Source organism: Apteryx mantelli, chromosome 3 (genome assembly GCF_036417845.1).
Source record: "Apteryx mantelli isolate bAptMan1 chromosome 3, bAptMan1.hap1, whole genome shotgun sequence".
In the NCBI taxonomy this organism is placed as follows: domain Eukaryota; kingdom Metazoa; phylum Chordata; class Aves; order Apterygiformes; family Apterygidae; genus Apteryx; species Apteryx mantelli.
In genome coordinates, this window is record NC_089980.1 from 88,810,501 (window position 1) to 88,830,780 (window position 20,280).

The 20,280-nt window shown below is 42.3% G+C and overlaps 1 protein-coding gene across 1 annotated transcript in view; it reads left to right on the forward strand.

Moving 5' to 3' along the window:
- Nucleotides 1-13,017, forward strand: part of SCML4 (Scm polycomb group protein like 4) — a 50,887-nt gene extending 37,870 nt beyond the window's left edge. The window contains exons 5-7 of the mRNA XM_067294799.1: nt 1-245; nt 7,897-8,042; nt 12,892-13,017. The exon at nt 1-245 is cut by the window's left edge and continues 22 nt beyond it. Of these exons, the coding sequence (XP_067150900.1) occupies nt 1-245; nt 7,897-8,042; nt 12,892-13,017 (517 nt within the window). The remainder of the gene's footprint in view (nt 246-7,896; nt 8,043-12,891) is intronic.
- The last annotated feature ends 7,263 nt before the right edge of the window (nt 13,018-20,280 follow it).

Genomic DNA, 20,280 nt, shown 5'->3' on the forward strand with positions numbered 1-20,280 from the left:
TTACCTGGCTGATCCTGTGAACATGAAGTGCTACAGCGTGGACCCTGCCAACTCAGCCTGCAGCTGCATGGGCTCCATGTACAGCACACGGCCGAGCCCTGTGGATGGGCATCTTGCCGGAGGCTCTTCGTCCACCTGCAGCCATCGTCCTGCCCAGATGTCTTCAGGGGAATCCTCCTCTACTGGCCTGTGGCATCTGACCTCCAGCCCGACTAGGAATGGGACCTATCCTGAAGGAAACAGAAGTGGTAATATAACATCTTCCCTTTAAGCAGTGCATGTTGCTATGCTGGTGCCACACCAGCGTCTTTACTCACTCCCAAACCCCCAGGAAAATTAGTGAGATGGGTCTGGGTTAACATCCATCCAGACCACACATGTTTCCACTTAGAAGGAGAAATAATAACCTGCATAGACAGAAAATCAATCTGTTCATCATTAGGTAAAAAGGTGAATGTTTTCTAGTGTTGTTATTAATTATGTAAACAGATGTATTATGTATAATCATGTAGCAATCACAACTGGCATTATTGACTTACAGATATAAATATTAATACATAAAGCATTGCTCCCCAAGATTGATACTGCTTAACCGCATGATACCATCTGTGCACAAGGTATGATACAGAGCAAACCCAAATATCAGTGCCAGCCTCAAATCATTTCAGCGAAAGGTTTTTCTTCCTAGCTGCATAGCCCACTCTGTCCCTTTAATCATAAACTGGATCAGATTTTGTTTGAAAAAGACTGCCCAGCAGAACATATATTTTTAGAAATTATCCAGCACTCTGCTCAAGGCTCTGCTATCCTTCAGGGAAGCAAAGTTGCAACAAGTATTTCCACTGAATGCAAGGGATGCCATGGGGACCACCGTCCTTTCTTTTCCTCCCTCTTCATATTTTTGTCCCTTGCCCTGCTGGGATTTAGGTTCACTGGGTTGGTTGCTCTGCCCATTTGTGCTGTTCTGCTGGTGCAAAGCCCCTTTTAAAAATGGGTTCGGTGGCCTTGCCTGCAGGAAGACATGTCCGACAGCTGAGGGGCCCCCAAGCCGGGGGGCAAGTGGGACCAAATGGGGAATCAGGTGTGCAACAGCGCAGCTTGCAGGACCAGGCAGCGAACAAGCCGGCAGCTGGGGCTCACAGAATTGGGAGAAAATTGGCTGTGGCGATTGCAAATGTAGTTTAGTGCTCAGACAGAGGCTTCTAGGTCTGAGTGTAGTGGTCAGAGCATCGCTGTTACTTCCCCTTTTAGTTTCTAAATCAGTATTATACTTGTGTTTCCTCAACTTTTTGCTATATCCCCAGTTCTCCACAATTTCCCCCAGAAATGATCTAGGTTCATCAAATTTGTTAGCTAATGCTCTTAATTTTTGTTAACTTTGTCTTTGTTTGCATTTTCCAAGTTCTCTATTAACAGGTCTTTATCAGTAGTGATTCTAACAGTGTCTTCACCCCTTACTAATTATTCAAGCTTCATTTATGCATTTCTCATCTTGAAGATAGATCTAACAAAGGAGTTGAGAGTCCCAGCCATTTTTGTCATTAATTTCTTTCCCTTCCTCGTTTATTAATGGAATCTACTGTCACTCTAGTATTTTTTTTTCTTTTGATATATTTGCAGAAGCCTTGCTGGTTCCCCTTAGCCCCTTTGTCTCACATTAACTCATTACACTGCCTTTCTGTCCTTGCATTTCCCCTGAAAACTGCAAGTGGTTTTGCATATTCTTGCTTTGTAGCCACCCCAGCAGTTTTGAAACAGCTGTAAGTGGCTTCAAGCTGCTACGTAAGACACTTGGGGGTAAAAAGACTCCCCCCAAAACTGCTTGGTATTTTTTCACGCATTTGATACTTGCAAAGACTAGCTCATCTCAGACCACTGAGGCATTTTGGCCAGCTCAGGAAACAATACAGGCTCTCTAGAACTGGTAGTTATGCAATGAAGATCACTAAAACTGTTATTACTTTGTTGATGCTGTTTATTTATAATTATTAACAACTTACTAGTCCTGGTATCATCCACTGTACATTAGGGCCTGCACATAAAAACACATGCAAACCCATACAGAGATGGGCTTCCCATCAAGGGCTCCAACAGGAGGAAGAGCAATCTCCTTCTGTATTCCAGGTGCTCTACCAGTATGCACCACTGCAAGTAAGCACAAATGGCTAGTGCACATCTGTGCCACTACCATCCATTGCATTTCCTCCAAACTCCCCAGCTGCTTTCTAGAGACCCCAGCAGAGAGTTTGCTGCAGTCCGCGGAGGGTGGTTTGCTCTCCACTACAGCCAGGCAGTTCTCGGCGGCTGTGATTTGCAATGCAGTGACATCCATGAAGTCAAGGTGCCCACAGATTTATTACGATATCATTTCTAGTGTTAAAGAAACTGTCCTGTTTGTAGCGACAGCCTGGTTTTGTTTCTTCTTCTGCCTGCGATAGCATCTCTTCTGAAGTGCTTCTCAATAACGCTGCAAGTCTTACCACAGATTTTTACAAAGCATTGTCTGCTTCTCCTTAAATGTAGAGGCCCTATTTCTTCACAGCTATTGTATTTGTCACCTAACATGCTCCTTCTGCTTTTACTGGCAATGCTGGACTTTTAAAATATGCATTCTTCTGAAATTGCCTCAGTGCAGCTATGCAAGAGTCTGATTACTGTCTTTGCAAAATCTCTCCTGCAAAGGTCTTAGAAATCTGTGCTCTCACTGTGATGCTTCTGTGTGTGTTTATCTTCTTTCTAGAGATAATTTATATGCTGCTGAATCATAAGCAAGCAAAGATGAGTAATTGGTGCATGCTAGAATCTGTTCTTATTCTTCTCAGTTTGCGTACTTACAAGGCAGGGATGGGCAGGGCTCATTAAAAAGGGAAAGAATTGTCTCTGAAACCTCAAGCCAATCCTCTTTATTTATTGATATTTTTGAAAAATAGAATGCCTTATTTATCATGGTGGGCAAATATCATGGAAAAATCATAACTATAAAGCATATTACAGTGCCTAGCAGAACATGTTTTTCAAGCAGAATGGATGAGATTAAGCCTCAAAGCTCTCATTAATGCGATTGGAAGCTCAATGCCTAATTCTCTGTGATTATGCTAAAAAATTCCAAACCAAAAAAAAAAAAAAATCTCATTTCAGAAAACCAGTTGGGGCTGCTAGCAGATAAACATGCACTTTCCTGTCATCATTTGCCAAATTGAAGCTCTTAAATCAGAGAAGGAATAGTCAAGGACATCATAAACCTTTCCAAGCCCTGCTTACATAACAGACAAACAAACCCTTTACTTCCAAGTATGAAGAATTGCATATTTAACCACAACATAATAACCTTAACCTTGTTCTGCAGCTTGTTGTTTTTACTTAGATTTCATTATTCAATATTAGCAGTTAATTATTATCACCTGAGGACCTTTGTCACCAAGGTATTACAACTTGCTAATATATTTATTTCCTGAAAATATTTTGGGGTGCAGGGTTTGAAGTTTCTCTTTTTGCAGAACAGTGCTGTGAGCGCGTTATAGGGGCCAGATCCAGCTTCTCCCCAAGGCAGTGGCAAGGAGGTCCCGATGGCACTGCTGGGCTCAGTGCTGGGCACCGCTGCTTCGGCAAATGCAGAAATGTCCATTTTGGAGGCCGTTCACAACCTGAAAGGTTGGATGCCTTCAGTGAGGTGCCTTTTCCCTTCTCTCTACAAAAGAGAGGTGAAACAAGAAGAGCCTAAGTGAATATTTCATGTCAATTCGCGGCTGTGTTTCCCCCAGCCAGACTTGGGGCTGCTCGCAGGGCTGCAGCCCTGGCCACCGCTGTCCCCCCGCACCGAGGGGCTCTGCCCCACATTGCATCCGCAGGAACCGACAGCCACCGGCTTGCGTAGGTGGCGTGGACATGCCAAACGCGACCTTGAGCTCTCTGCTGATTGCAGCTTAGCAAATCTCACCGTGCCTGCACCTATTCTGCACTTATAGTCTCCCATAGTCCCACTTTGCTCATGCTGTCTCTGCTAGCGACAGCATCTTTTTCTGTTTGCTGTGCCCCATCCTTTTAGGGAAGTCTCTTCTACAAAGCCTTCCTCCTGTCCCTGTTTAGTGAGGTTTTTTTTTTTTTTTTTTTTTTTTTTGTAATCTTTCCTATTTCTCTGTGCCTTTGAGGGCCTGCTAGTTTTGTTTACTTTCAGTAGATCTGCTTCTCCTTATTATCTGCTCCAGTGCAATCAGAGACAACCTTTTAAAATTTCATTCCCACTCCCTTCCCCTGAGGCAAAGAAATCATTTAGGCCTGCAGCAATATTAAAGTTCATCTGTCACTCCCTTTCCACTCTTATCTATCAATGACCGCACTCCCTCTGGGGTCTGTTTGTTTGCCAAGAACATATTTAAGGAGTCTGTTATTTGCCTTTACTCCGTTCACAGGTTTAACTCCATTTTAGCATCGTATGTCCTTGGCATGTCCCTGCATCAGTTGGGCTGTTGGCTTTAGCTCTTTCCAGCCTCCTTCTCAGGACAGTTCTGAAGCCGGAGCCTGGAATCAGAGGAAAACCCACACGGGACAAGGTGCCTTCAGCTCAGACCAGGCCAGGTCACGTCTCTCTGTTGGCTTCACCAGGCCATGGTGTTTCGGGATTGAGCTGGTCTTTCCAGCAAATGCAGCTCCCGTTCCCATGCAGGGAACAGCCGCTATTTCCAAGGTGCTGGGACTCCCCACAAAGCCTCCCCCAAGGATAACCTGCTCCCCCTCTCTTCTCAGGCACCTTTTTAGGCAGGAGAAGTGCTCCCCTTTGATTACCTAGATTTCCATATCCCTTTCCATTAATTTGACAAATTTTTTGCCACCTGTCAAAAACAGGAAATTGGATTTGACCTAGATTACGATCTCTAAAAATAATTATTGGTCCTGAGTATTCATTATCATCTTGATTAATTCTGATGACAGGATGGCATAGGATACCCGGAAGACATGTGGCTTCCTCATTTATCCAGTTCTTAGGTTAAGTGTGAATACCTTCAGATAAGAAAAAATGTATAGCACTTGCTCTGCTGCCATCAAACACTTCTGTGCTTAATATAGGAGTCTTTGAACAAAGTGATACTATTGAAACATAAAACCTAGGCCTTTGTGTAGACGTGAAATGATTATTTTTCTTTTGTAAATAAACAGATTCCACTTAAATGTGTAAACTAAGAAGCTACTGAGCCAGAGTAAAATAAACAACAAAATACATTTTAACAGATATGGAAAAGCAGATTGTTTTCAGACTAGGAACCGAGTTCAAGAGATTTGTCCGCAAACTGATGGTATACTATTTTTATTAATGAAATTTAAAGATAACCATGTACACACAAGTAAAACGACACATCTTAGTTCATGAAAAAGCAGCAGAGAATCCAGTATTTAATTCTGGATAGGTAAATGAAGGTTAAGTAATCTCTGAAGAGTTAATATCTATTCATAATTCTTGTTTTTAAATCACTACATGATACCTCAGATAGAGATTTGAAAGGGTTATCTTAACTTCTTGGGGGCCTGGAAAAGTTCTAGCCATGTGGTCTCTTTAGAAAGGTCATTTATATTTTTATCTTCAAAAAAATCAGATTTATGCTATTGATCGTTAGACTGCGAAGGAGTGAATAGAATTCTCTTGTCATTTCAACCTTTTCTTCTCGCCCCCCTGCCTTTTATTGCAGATATTTCTAAACCCGTAAAGGCTCTCAGGGGGCTCTCTGTTCCCCTTTGCCCTTTCCTGGCATTTCTGGAAGCAGTGTGTTTCAGGCAAGAGTCACGGGGCTAAGGACTGATCTCTCTTTAACAGTAAACCAGGAGAAAGCATCTGACCCTCTGTAGGGGCACAACATCTCCTCAACCATATCATGGCAGTAGCATAGAAACTTGCCTCTGCAATCCTTTGGGCACAGCCAAGTCCTTCCCTCTCTCCTCTATTTTCCCACTGGTTTGCAAAAGCTCGATTTTCTTCCTACCCATTGGTTTGAGCTGCCCAGGGGCAATATCTCCACACATCAGCTGGCATCCAGACCACCAGCAGAGCCAGGGGGGAGAAACACTGTTGTTACCAAGCCAGCCCACAAGACCCTCTATCAAGGTGCTTGTGCCTTCGCCTCCAAGAGAAGTCTCAGTTCTCCCGCTTGCCCCAACAAACTTATGTACTCAACATTACTGATGATCCAGGGGTAGGCCGAGATTGCCCTGTGCATTTTGCACTCTTTGTCTTCAATGTTTCGTGCCAAAGACTCCAGATGGTCTCCTTACCATTGTGTATTGCATTTATTCTGTGAGCAGTGCCCAGGGTCACGTGGCTCCATACAAATACCAATCCTAGCTGTCTAATTAAGAGGACCTGCGGCTATTCCTTGTCCTTTATATCCAGAACAGTGACTTAGCAAATGAGAGTGTAATTATCATGTTTTACATCGTATCCCATTATGAAACCCATCGAACAGATTTGCACATTCATAGCACTGCTGCTTACTGGAGTTCATCCTTCATAATTGCAAAATATACCTCATTACATTATACTGTAAGATGAGGATGGTGGCAAGAAAAAAAGGACCAATATGCACATCAAGCAGTTATTGTGCATATATGGGCAGATCCTCAGATAATATAAATCAGCACAGCTCTATTGAAGTCATTGAAATGACATTTTACATAAGTCGCAAACCCGGCCCAGTACATTTGCCCACATATATTATGATGTTTTGAGTCCTGCATGGTATTCTAATATATTTTAATCTATATTCATAAGCTCAGTATTTCTGCAGAGAGCTCAGCTCTGAGCCGTTCTAATTTCCCTCTTGGCTACTTGGGGATTCTCCAGGCTCCAGTTTTGTAACTGGTCAGGTTTCTCTGATCTCCCTCTACTTGCTCTCTTCTGTTTCTTTTTCTATCTATCTTCTGCAGTGTCTGCTTCCTACCGTTTGCATCTCTCTCATTAAAAATTGTGTCTTAACAAAAAGAGATGAGTAGGTCCAGGCAAATAACATTTATACATCTGTGTACTGCCTCCTGCTAATGCAAAGTTTGTTTTGTGTAGATATAAACAAATGTAAACAGCTTTCCTGAAACCTAGCGTAATACAGTTCTTGTAATAGTGAAGCAGAGTTGGGGGGCGGGGGGAAGAATTGCACACACATGGAGGCTGAGATTTATAATGCTGCAGAGACCAAGAATAAAAACATAAATGCACTTTCATTCCAATGTGCTTTTATTCCCTTGATTTAAAGCTACAGCAAGCTGAAGTGACCTTAAATCATCCTGGGCTCATACCATTAAAAAGTCACACGTGCAATGTTCATCTTAGCATGTTTTAGTAGCTCTCCAAATAGGCATTCATTGGGGACCCTCAGCTTGGTGAGAGCCTAAGATTAGGCAGATATTGACTAGAAACGCTCCTTTAAGCTCCAAGATAAGTCTGAAAATCTGAATGCTAAGATAAAAACTCTTTCCTAAATTCCCATTTTATCCTCTACCTTTTGCATTCAGTGGTGATCTCCTTTGTTTAGTGCCCACATGCTTTCTCTCCAGGTGGGAGGATGGCGTCTTCTTGAGCCAACATCCCCATTGCTTGCAGATCAGACAGCAGGGGCAGCTCAGTTTAAGAGCCTGGCAGCTGGCACATTTTTCCTTCCCCAGCAGGAACCTGAGGGTTTCATGTTTTTTTAACACAGTTCACCAGCTGGGATCATGTCTCCTGGTAAGTGCTCAGATGATAGAAAACTGCCAAGTCCCCTTCTCTCTCCGCCTCACCATCTCAGGCCAATACCTACACATGCAGATCCGAAGTCCATGGCAGTGTAAGGCTGACGTACTGCTGCACACTCACAAACCAAGGAAACCACTGCATGCCATTGTAATGTGCTGTTGTGGGCCTTTTTATACCGATAGCCTCAAGTCCTTCACCTGAAAGACATGACACGGCTCGGCCATCAAGCAAGAATCCTTTGACCTGGACTGTGGATGATGTGGTTTGGTTCGTGAAGGATGCAGACCCTCATGCTTTAGGTCCCCACGTGGAGCTCTTCAGAAAACATGTATGTAGAAGGCTGCCCTTCGCATAGCTGGGTAATTTATGCCAAGTGCACAGGCACTCCCAAGAGATGGCCATCACACATCACCCATGGCCTCAGCTGCCCTGGGCTGCAATAGGCAGTGTTTGTGCTTAGCCAGGTTCAAGACAGGATTGTGCAAGGAATTCAGCACCACTGTGGGGTTTGGTCTAAAGAAAGGTTCACTCATCCTTTAATAGGAAGACCCTTATCATGTCTTTAGAAAAATGATTACTATCTGTTTCTAACTATGCCAGCATAAATTTTTTCTGTGCCAAGCCTAAGAGAAAGCACAAAGGATCTGGTGCTCATTTTTCAATGTCGGATTGGCATAAAAAGCTTTGCCTCAGTGACAATTATTTCCCAGGGTACCCATGATTCTCCCCTGAAGAGCAATTTTTATGTGTCTCTGGATATGTAGCAGGAGAAACCCAAAAGAGCCAAGCTTTTCATTTTTTTCCACAGTATTATATAACAACATAACAGAATTTAACAGACCTGCTTACTCACTGGAGAATATGACAGTTACTTTCACTAGGCAATCTCCAGTGGTGGAAATGATATTATCCTCTAGCATTTCAATTAGTAAAGGGAAAAGCTGTAAACATATATCTGATCAAGAGTTTCTTGTTTTGTTACTGTACATAGAGTTGGCACCACTGCATCTAAAAGTGTCTTCATGCATGCCCTCATGCCTCCTTGATCAATTCAGTCTGATTCTGAAAATGGATTTTACACTAAAAGTGATTCACCTGTGTTCAGCTGGAGGTCATACCTTCAGATGCAAGTGTCTGGACTTTGCTCTGAATGAAAACAGCTCCCCAGCTCTGACCCCGATCAGCGTTTCAGGTTGTAAAGCAAGCGAGAAGGTTTGATTGCCAGGTCCCACTCCTTGCCCTCCGGGCCAGCAGGGACTGGTGGGAGGTGGAGCTGCAGACAAGAGTCTAGGGAGACAACTGAGGACATCCAGCTACACAACTGTGTAGGGTTTCCAGATATGAGGAGCGGGTGCGGCTGAAGAGCAGAGACAGATGGACATTAAGACGTGCTCATGAACACAAGTCTTGATGTCTCCTTACCCTACATAGGTTTCAAGGCCATTTGCCGTTCTGCAGGCAGTTCAGTAGGATGAGAAGAGAGGGCACGAGTATGCCAGGACCAAACCTGTGGTTATGGGTCAGGTGCTAACCTACTTTCCCTGCCTACTGCAGATAAGTCAGATCTGCCTTGTAAGCTGCTTATGAAAATGTGGCATAAGTTGACCAGACAGATAACTGAGCATCTGCAGATTTAAAGAAACTTGCTTTGGCATGAGACTGTCAGGAGGTGCTGTGTTCAAGGCTTGCAGGTGCATCCCAAAGAAGAGTTCAAAGTTAAAGCTGTAAGATACGTACATTGCAAAAGCACCATGTTTGTGTAGTTTGCATTTCTAGCAAAGGCTGGCACAGTATGCTTTTCATATGGCAATAAGGCTGTGACACAATATATGCATTTACTGGGCCAACTGCACTGAAGCATGCCACAATACTACAGATGCTCTGTGACCAAAGAGACTAAGCTAAATTGCCACTAAAGATTGTCCCTGTCATCCTTCATGAAATACCCAGCACCTACTGGTTCTACTTATCATTGGTTTCCTTGTAAAATATGCATTAGGTCTGAGAACTTGGGTAAAATTACCACACAACTCAATTCAGTTATGCATTTGAGTTATATATGTCCCTGCAATTTTTCAGCCTTCAAATCTCATCTGGATTAGCATGGAGACCCCAGGGGTGAGAGACAAGTGATTAGTCCATTAACCTTAGCCATATCTTCCTGTATGTTCAATCTTTCCACAAAGCAGGTGCATAATTTACTTAGAAGCACTTACTGTCATTGACAAGGCCCAGCTGTCACGTGAAATTGTCGTTATGGCCATCAACTAATCTGAGCTATGACACTGGGAGGAAGAGGGTGGTGGGACCACAAAGAAGAAAAGGGTCGGGGAAGGAATACTGGATGAGAACAGTGCTCTTTCATGTTATCATAATAAACAAAAGCTACCAGAATTTGGGTGTTGACTGGAGTCTCTGGAGCAGGGTCTCCCAATGTGCAGTAGGAAGCTGTAGTCTGCAAAGGCCATAGCTGCAATATGCACTATGGGATCACCTTGGTTCTCACTCTGCTCTTCTCACCAGGAGCAGAAGCTTTTCTTATTGCCAAGACATCCAAGGAGCTCTCACAGGTAGCTCCTGAGAGTCCACCAAGACCATGAAACTGCCCACTACCTCCCCTCTGCTGTTTCCTTATTCCCTTGGCAGGGCCGTGTGGCAAGGAAAGCCTAACCCATACTTGATAGGTCTTTTGGCCTCTCACAAAGGAACCATCAGCCTGGCAGAGACCTTGTAGCACCACTAGGGCAAGACCTTTTCTCAGCAAGAAGCAAGTGATGGTTGAAAGACTGGGGAAGGGAAACAGGAGGAGAAATAGTTGAAAGGAGAATTAGCAGGTAAAAGATTCCAGCCGGAAGGGATCAAAGCAATGTTATGGTCTGACAGTTTAATTATGGCCAGTGATTGGCAAATGCATGTACAAAGGAGATGAAAACTTTTGAGTTTAACGTAATTAATCCCATTTATTCAAATAGCAACCTGCCTCTGCCCATGCTAGAGCATGCATCTTTTCCTAGATCTTCTTCATATCAATTGTTTTAACATTGTCCACTGAGGTGACCACTCGCTGCACTCCTTTTGCAGGTGGTGGCATGATCAGGAGCTTAGTACCTATTCATGAGATTGCAGAGTGGAAAAGAGGGGGTTTTATTCCTGTTTGCTCCATAGATACTCAAGTCTTTGATTTCACTTGGAATTAGGTGCTTAAGTACCCATAAGGATCTGGACTTTCATCTTACTCATTAAAAGCCTGATCCTGGGAGACATCCACAGCAGGCTACAATTCTTGCTCACATTGCATAGGATTTGTTTAGGGGCTGCTCTGCTTTTTGAATAGTATCCTCAGAACAAGTGCTGCAGGAAGCAGGCACAAACACAGTAATACTCATTCTGGCAGGCAGAAGCTGTATGTTTAATTCTCCAACATACCATCACCTTGCAGCTCTTACCTCAGACACCATTAGCTGCTCCCATCCCCTTGCAGGGACATGGCAGCATTCTGCAATATTCCAACTTGAAATGGGCCAGATCTCAGTTCATGTGAAACAAGTTCATTGCACTGATGGCACTGAATTTCACCAGCTCCAGATTTGATTCAAGATCTTCTGGTAGAGCTATTGCATACTTGTGGACCATGCTGTAGATTCCTTCTGTTTTAAATTATTTTTTAAAAGGGCTGACACAGTATTATTGTAGAGAAGTCAAGTCAACAAGCTGCACAGGGACACAGCTAATATGGGACACTTAATTGGATATGAATGCTCCCTCAGGCATACTCCTGCCATGGAGTTTAATTTTGACCCCTCATAGTACTAATAAAGGAAATAATAAAATGCTGAACTCAACATTTAGAAACAGTTGCATTTGCACCAAACCCTTGACAGTGTTTTTACCCTATAGCATCATGGTTCCGGGAGTTTGTTTTCTGTTCTTATACAAATATTAATTATATGTAACACTTATATTCCTTTCCCTCAGCTTCCTTGAAAAGACGGGAAGGAGAAAGAGGGGGAAAGACAGTTTCTATTATGGATGGAGTGGGGGTTGCAGAATGAAGAGCATCAATTGACTGAGTTAATCAGAAAGTGACCTTAACTGCTCATCAGCTAAATCACCTTCTGAACAGAATAATGATGATCAGGGCAAATTAGGATCCATAGTATTGCTTAATTAGTAGGCAATGGATCACAGGGGAAAGCTCAGACCATCAGAAACACAGAATACAATATATACTACATTATTGTGTGGGTATATGTGTGTATGTATACACACACGTACATACAGCACTAGCTCTGATGGTCCAAGGATATAAGTGAGGTGGAGACTGTGGGGAGAGGCAGTATTTTTTAGCAGATCCACTAATATAGTCAGAAAAACTAGACAAGCCTGGGATCCACGGAAGGACAATGTCTCTGAAAGCTTGTGTGCTTTCTAATCGTATGAGAGTGGGTGAAACAAAAGAGAGTCCATTTCTCTGCAAACGAATGCTATTTTGTGCTCCGTACAGCAACCTTGTAATTTCAAAAAGGTTTTCAAGCTAACAGGTCTGGGATAAAAAACTGAATTTGGTGGCAATTTCTTCCTCTTAGATGGTGGTTAAATTAAATTTGGATAAATTTTACTAATAAATCCAATGAAATATGTAAGTAGCTGTTATCTTCAATTTAAGAACAAGAAATAAAGATATGTATTACTTGACAGAGGTGAATTGGGGATATGTGAAACATGTAGACAGTTAGTGACAAAGCTGGAATGGAGATCTGGCAGTCCATTATTAGTGGTTCATAAGGCCACATCTCTCTCTCACTCTTCAGATCTTTCTCCTTCTTTCTCTCAAGGTCAATTTGCTCTTCTCAAAATTAGAATTGGGCTTACAGCAACCCAGATTTAAAAAAAATACATGTTTTTATTGCAGAATAATTGAAAACAGTCAAACCTTATGATTGCTTGAAAAATAAAAAATAATATTGATTAAAACCTCATTTATATTTTTCTTTTTCCCTACTTTTTTAATGAAAGTTCAAAATGCATGACATTTCAGCCAGCTCTAGTCTAAAAGAAATGCAGTATCTGTTCACCTTGTTTAATGTGTCAGGACGCGGCTCCGCTCTCTTGCTTTCGTGGCACTGGTTGCAGCGGGGGTTAACACTTTTGATTCTCTTTCTCTCTTTTGAAACCAGGAGATTGATGGCAATGCTTTGTTGCTGCTGAAAAGTGACATGATCATGAAATACCTGGGGTTGAAACTGGGACCAGCGCTGAAACTTTGTTACCACATCGATAAGCTCAAGCAAGCCAACTTCTAACAAGTTCTTGGATAACAGCTTAACCTGACCTAAATCTAGCCAACAAACTAAAGGTAACATGTTGCCTTACAGACATGCATTCATTTGCAGATTGTTTTTCCCTCTTTTTTTAACAAAGATTTTGTCTTTTCTAACATTTGTGCATCTTCACCTTTTTTTAATGCAATGAGGTCTTTCGGGCTGCTTTGTGTTAATAATTTGCCAAAAAGTATATAATTACAATAATTATTTTGTATCATTAATATTATTATGATTATAGTAAGTCCTATTTTTATAATCAGAAGTGGGAAGCCAGAAACAAATACAGCTATGGCATATATTGAGGACTGCTGGAAGATGATCGAAGAGTCCCTCACTTGCCATCAGTCCGCCTCTGAGGAATAACTGCTGGCCTGTGTTGGCAGGGTTGTGGCAAGAGTGCAACACCGACGCCACCACCGATGCACAAGGCCTGGAAAAAGTCAGACTTTGGTCAGCTCTTGTCTGTGGGAACTACTCCATATCTTGCACTATCTGGAAAACTTGAATTCTTTAGTTTAAAGAAAAAAAGGGAAAAAAAGAAGAAAAGAAAGTAAAATTAAATAAAAGAAATAAAACGGGAAAGAAAAGGTTTTCTGCAAGCCAAAGTACTCTTTTTCCCACTAGAGGGAGCAGCCCTAATGGACTTCAGGCTGGAGCTCTGAGGACACGGTGTTTCTGGCTGAGGAGCTTTGGCCATCACGATTCTCCTATCTATCATCTGGCACATCTCTAATACTGATAAGGAATTGCAGGCTCCCAGGAGGATGAGCCCATCACCGTTTACAGATAACTAATTCAAGAGAAGCCCAAACGCAGAAAGTGTTTCTGACAGGGTGTTTCCCATTGAGCCGAAGAGGGGTGGACAGCTCCCTCCATGGCTGGCATTCCCAGCTGCCGGTGTCCTTCCTTAAGCCATTTTGCTCTGCTGTATAGCTTGTGGCAGTCTTTAAGAAAAAAATGGAATTTCTGGTTTTGTTTTTTGTTCGTGTTTTTAAAAAGCAAGAGACCAGGGCTGAAGTGTCACCCGCAAGGATCTGGCAATACCAGGCACATTGTACTTTTGCAATGATGGTTGGGTCCAGGGCGGATGGATGCTCTAGGTTTGCTCCCTGGCTGAGCTGCAGCGGAAGGCGAAGCACCAGGCTTTAAGTCTCAAGTGGATTAAAAATAATATCCTTCTGCCTCTTACACAAAGCCAGAATGTGCTCACTGATATTTCACATAGCCAGGCCAGGAGAAGAGCAGGTCTTAGGCTGAGAAGGTAATTTGTGGAGGGGGGTATGCCCTCATTTTTGTCTTTCAGAAACGAGCATTATGAAGGGGCACATCCATTCATTCAGTTTAAACCCTTAGTGGGTGGCAAGGAGTGGTAGCAAGTGTTTATAAGTCATGTAGATTATTTTAGAGCCAGCCTTGACTGAACTGGGAGATGGAGTCCTGATAATATGCAAGGCATCATACCATCTGACTCTGTTTGTGGAGAACAGAAAATTACCAAAAATACCTCATGGAATAACATTCAATTTGATGTATGTTGCTAGAATAAAACTCCTACAAAAAGATATCAGTTCAAGAACCAATCATGAAAACACTGAAGAATATGAGTAACCACATCCCACAAGACTTTCACTAAACTTTTGGGGACTACACTCCCAAATTAATAAAGTTGTCTATATAGGCTTGCAGAATTGGATCTTCACATGACTGACCAACTTTCAGCAAATACTATCTGCACATCGAAACACCTCAAAAATGAATAGCTGAACAAGTGTGTTAAATGAGAAGTCCTATAATATCAAGTGACATAATACACTGAATCCTAAACATGCTGATTCTTAGAACTTAAAAGCCATCTACATCAGTTTGTACCCATGTGATGGGAACATCAACATAAAATCTGTACAGTTCATTTTTCACTCTGACATTTTTTTAAAATGAATATTTCCTCACAAAGAGCCCCAAAATATGTAAAAACTTGCTGTATTAGTAATGTCACATTCAGAAAATCCTCAAACAACCTTTTTCTTTTTTTTCCCACATACTTCTGAATATAGTTAACTGCTCTTTCAGAAAGGTGATTTTTATTCCTCCACTTAAAACCCAGCTCACTCTAGTGTATCAGTAGTCAGAACTGGTTAGAATTTATCATATGGCTTCAGTGCTGGAAATCACCACTTTGTCAAAATCAAAACTTTTCATAAGAGCATGTTGCTTTCGAACATAAAACCCTGTCTACCTTTTTGGTAAAGTCAGAACATCATTTTGACATTTTGGGTAGGGAACGTTTTATTTCAAAAAGATTTTTTATTTTATTATATTTCCCTGGAGGGCTTGTAACCATACATTTTTGTTTTGATGAAAGTAGAAAAAAATCAGAACTACAGAATTTCCTGAAAATGAAATGTTCCCATTCAGCTCTACCTCTCACCATCTCTTTCTTTCATGTCCCCTACTCCAGACATTACATCTGAGAAGCCTGATAATACCTACACAGTATTTATAGACTCTTAAGAGGCAGTGATATTCTTACATTTAATATGCTGAAATAATTTTCATGTATGGGTCTAATACATACAGTCAGTGGTGCTATTTCATTTTATATTAAACTTTTAGATATGACAGGACTGTTCAAGCCATGATATTTAATGCTCTGTCTTTTACAGGGGAGGCTTTTAGTGGATTCTTTTTACATATAAGTAAAGCTTATAACAAAAATTCCTCATAGTATGTTTTTCAACTGAAAGGCAATTAGGAGGCAAAAATTATTGCAGTAATATTCTAATTATAACTAATTTTTCCCTCTCAAGTCTTGTCAGTGAGGGTAGTTAAGCAGCTCTGCTGTGCAGAGTGTGTCAGGCCATTTCCCCAGAACAAGCACTAAAGAGTCAGAACATGCATGCCACTCGTTTCTCAATTAGCTGCTATTTTCGACATTGCTTGTACAAATTACTTTGCTTGCCATTCTGTTCATAGCCTTCCTCTCGGATTGTAGCCAGTCACGTTGCATTTTTGAACTGTTCCAAATGAGTGGGTGGGTGTGCGTACCCTTAAGAGCAATACATGTGTCTGTTTTCTCCTTTTGAGGACTCATAGCTGGATCGAAAGGCATTTCTGGTGCTTCAGGTAGTTTCAATGCTTCATGAGAATTTGCTTAAAAAAAAAAAAGCAGGCAAAGTCTAAGGATGTAGGGAGAGAGCTGTCCAGTGTGATTAATGCCTTGAGACTGGCGCATAAAGCATCACTCTGGGCTGCTATTGCTCTTAAACCTATCGCTGAATTTCTGTAGGATGGCAGCAGGCTTCAGGAGTTACCTGTCTTTTTTTTTTTTTTTTAAAGAAAGAATGGCTGGGAAAAGTGAAGCTGAACATTTTTAACAAAAATAGTAAGAATCAGCAAAACGATAAGAAAATAGTCAATGAACTCTTGGCATGAGAAGGGACCTCTGTTGGATTAGCAGCAGAGTATAAACCATCATCTGGTTCAATTAGGGCTGCTCATGCAAGGGAAGATGAAAATAGCAGTGTGGGAGCAGGTACATGGTTTTATAGACAGAAAGGATGGAAAACCTGCCCCTGGCTTCGATAGTGACAGGTGTCCTTTTGAGTTACGCGGCAGCCCCTTCCGGAGAGAGAAAAACGAGCCCACGGTGTCAGGGGATGTTGGCTCATGCCACTTCCATATCAACAAGCTTGGAGTTGCTAGGAAAATAATTCACAACCAGCACTTTGGGGGCAAAAATTCAGGGAAACGGCAGGTCAGCAAGAGCCCCTGTCCCTCCCCAAGCACTTCCGTGTGCAAAACCTGAAAAAGACAGCTCCAGAACGGGGCCCCCACACCATCACTCCCCTCGTTGCTGGTAACCGAGTCATACGGAACTGTATGAATTTTGCTTCTCTTCCTAAGAAATACAAGCTTAGATTTGCACACCTTTGCCAGAGAAAGCAGGCAAGTCACACGTTGCCTTTGATTCCTTGCAATAGTTACATGCTGCTTTCTAATCCATGCTCCCTTCATGGACAATTGGAAACTGATTCTCTTGGAAATCTAAAATTTTGCTTGAAAAAAGAATCACTTTTATTCACTGCCATGAGTTAAATATTATGGAAACATGTCTGCTAACAATTTGCTTTGTGTAATTTGTACTAATGCTAATAAGCACCAGCTGCATTGCTTCCTGTTGCAGATTCTTTTGTGGCTGCAGTGGTATTATCACATATGTACTTCACAAATATGATAGACTCTAGTACAACTTGCTCATTCTGGCACTGGCTCCAGCAAATTCCCTTGACTCAGAATTACAGCTATACAAATCTGAATTTACAGGCTCTGTCTCCCTTTGTTCCCAGAGTCTCAGCTCTCCACCAGGTGCTTGGAGCAGAACTGCTGGGTGGGGACATGGGACCCTGGAGATAAGTCAGTGCATGTGCAGTGTGGTTAGAGGGGGTTGCTTTCAGCAGAGATGTCATTGACTGGTTCGGTTCACTGCAGTTCAAGCAGAGGGGGTTTTACAGAGGCTAAGTGCAAAAGAAATGTGATTTCTTAAAGAAAAAAAAGAGAAATATCAGGGTGTAATACACTGCCACCATATTTCTTAAACTGAAACCCAAGAACCTTTCAACTCTAAAGAAAAATGTTTCCTTCACATTAGATGCTAAATAAAGCATGTCAGGCCAAACCACGGTCCCACTGAGGTCCGTGTAAGTTTTGTTATTGAATCCATAAGACCAAGACTTGGCTCATAAAACAGGTCAAGCTTCAGCCATGTCCAATAGTAACTAGAACCTAACAAGCTATTTCATCCTTCCTTACAAGGAACGGAGACAGTCGCCTGCCAGATACCCCCTTTCCCTCCACTCCCAGGAAACCTGCTAGCTTCTCGGTAGAGGGTTTTACTAGGTGCAGATCCACCTGATTCTGACACTTTCTCCATTTAATTTTGTATTTCAGTTGTGAGTTCTGTGGAAGGTAGGTTGTTTTTTTTTACTTAGCAGCAAACCAAAGCCTGTACGCTGAGAATTTCTACCATGTGACTAAGCAGAAACTCATGCTGATTTGAACATGACTTCACTGGGAGATTTCCATACATTCCTGAGGTGAAGCCCTCGATGGAATTTAAAAATAAAACATGTCAAAATCAGTCCTAGTGACCCACAGTTACTGGCTCCTCTAGCAGCCGCAGCACTTCATCATACTTCAAATGCTCGTGTCTCTCAGTAGCATCAGAGTCGAGCAATACGAGCTGACAGGACTTCAGAAATGACTCCATCGTCTTTCTCCACTTGGTTAATGTACAGCTGCCAAAAAGCAGCATCTGAGGCTGGACAGGAGCATGTGTGTGTGTGTATGTGTGTGTGTGTGTGTGTGTGTGTGTGTGTGCACGTGTTGCTCAGCAAGGCCGGCCTGGTCACATAGACAGGCTGTGAAGCGAGTGCAATAGAGGCTGGGCAGAGCAGCTAGGAAGAATGGGCTTCAAAGAGGGGCAAGTCCCAGGTTTCACTGGTGGTCCCTTGTTGTTTGTGCTCTATTTCCATGTGTGTATTGAATACTCCCTGCATGGAGCAGCATGTCTTTTTTAACCAGAGTTTTCCCTTGGTGTTTTGAAGGACTGAGATCATGGTGCCCTTTTTGAATGTGAAACATGGGCCACCAACTTTGTATTGTCAGAGATCTCTAAAAGAGCAGGGAATGGGAAAAACCTGAGGCCCAAGTGGTACAAGGATGAGCAGAATGGAGCAGTTTCACAGTTCTCAGTGTCTTTTGGCTGAAACACAGGAGAAGGAGAGAAAAAGGACTCTTGAATTGCAGTCAATCCAAGCCAGTGAAAGACTAATGATTAATTTTATTCCTCACTTTGATGGTTTCCTGATCTGTAATGTGTTTTATGGCCCTGAGCATTTGCTGCAGTGGCAGTATTGTGAATTGATCCATGTGTCCAGGTTCCACCAGAACCAAATGACTGTCTCTAAAACCTATCTGTCTTCTTCATAGCATTTCTAATGTGTTGCAGCATCCAGAAGGCTTCTAACCAGCTTGGTGAGAGTCAGTATTTAAAGATTTTTTTTTTCTTGTGGCACAAAATGTTCAGAGAGCAGCTCTAGCTATAGCTGTGTAGCAGGTCAATACTGGTATATGCTGACTTTTCTTTTATGCCTCTTAGAAACTCAGTAGCAAAAGAAAGTCTCTTGCTTACCCAGTCCACAAGCATATAAGAAGCCAGTCTAAATTCCAGTCTTCCATTGTCACTGCTACAAATTTAGTAGAGCTATTCCACATTTTTAACAGTGTAAATGAGATCAGTATCTCACTGATCCTCTGCTAATACTAATGTTTCAAATACAGAGATGTTAGGCTGCTGGTATTAAAATTCACTATTGTGTTACAATGGCATGTAGAGATTGTGGCTGCCCCTGTGCAGATGCATAATGAGAGAGACTCAGCCTGCCCTTGAGAGCGGACAGCCTAACGCAGCAAAAGCAACAACAGAAGGAGAAGAGTTTCCTAGTGGCAGTTTTCCTTCCCGGTTGCAGAAGTCCATTGCATGAATTTCCCATGGCCACATGACAGAAAAACAGCAGAACACCAAGAAAAATCGAGAAAAACTTCCATTAAGATGTCTATGAAAGCACAGAAATAAATTTTTTTTGAAAAGATCAGAAATTCTGTAGGCTGGTCAGAACAGTCAGGAAAATCCTATCATCAACTGTCTCCCTCACAGCATCGTTAATCCTGACCTTTGGTGAAGCCAGAAGTTTGAATCAGGCCTCCTGGTCTTAATCTAGTGCCTCATCCACAAGACCACCTGCTGTCACAGTATTCCAGCCTTTCTCCACATCTGACTTATTCCTCACACAACCCTTGCCTACATCTTCCTTAATACCTGACACAACCTGAAGGCTAGGGCTCACATGGGCCTTGAAAGGCCAGTTAGTCCTTTATCCTGTCCTCATTCATTTCCCTCTTAGCTTTCTTCTGCCCTCTAGTCTTTCCCCCTGAGCTTCCCACTCCTATTCCCCCACTATAATTACTTTCATTTTTTTCTCCTCAATTTCTTTCTTGTAGCATCCCTCTTCTTTTCCCTCCTTTCCATCTCTCAGTGACAATACATGTCTCCCTCACCCCTTTTGCAACTCCTTCTCTACCTTTCCAGATCTTCTCTCTCTTCTCAGCTCTTTCCTTACTCTGTCTTTGCTTTCCCTCTCTCTTTCTCTACATTTTTCTGCAAACCCTTCTTTCCTTTCAATA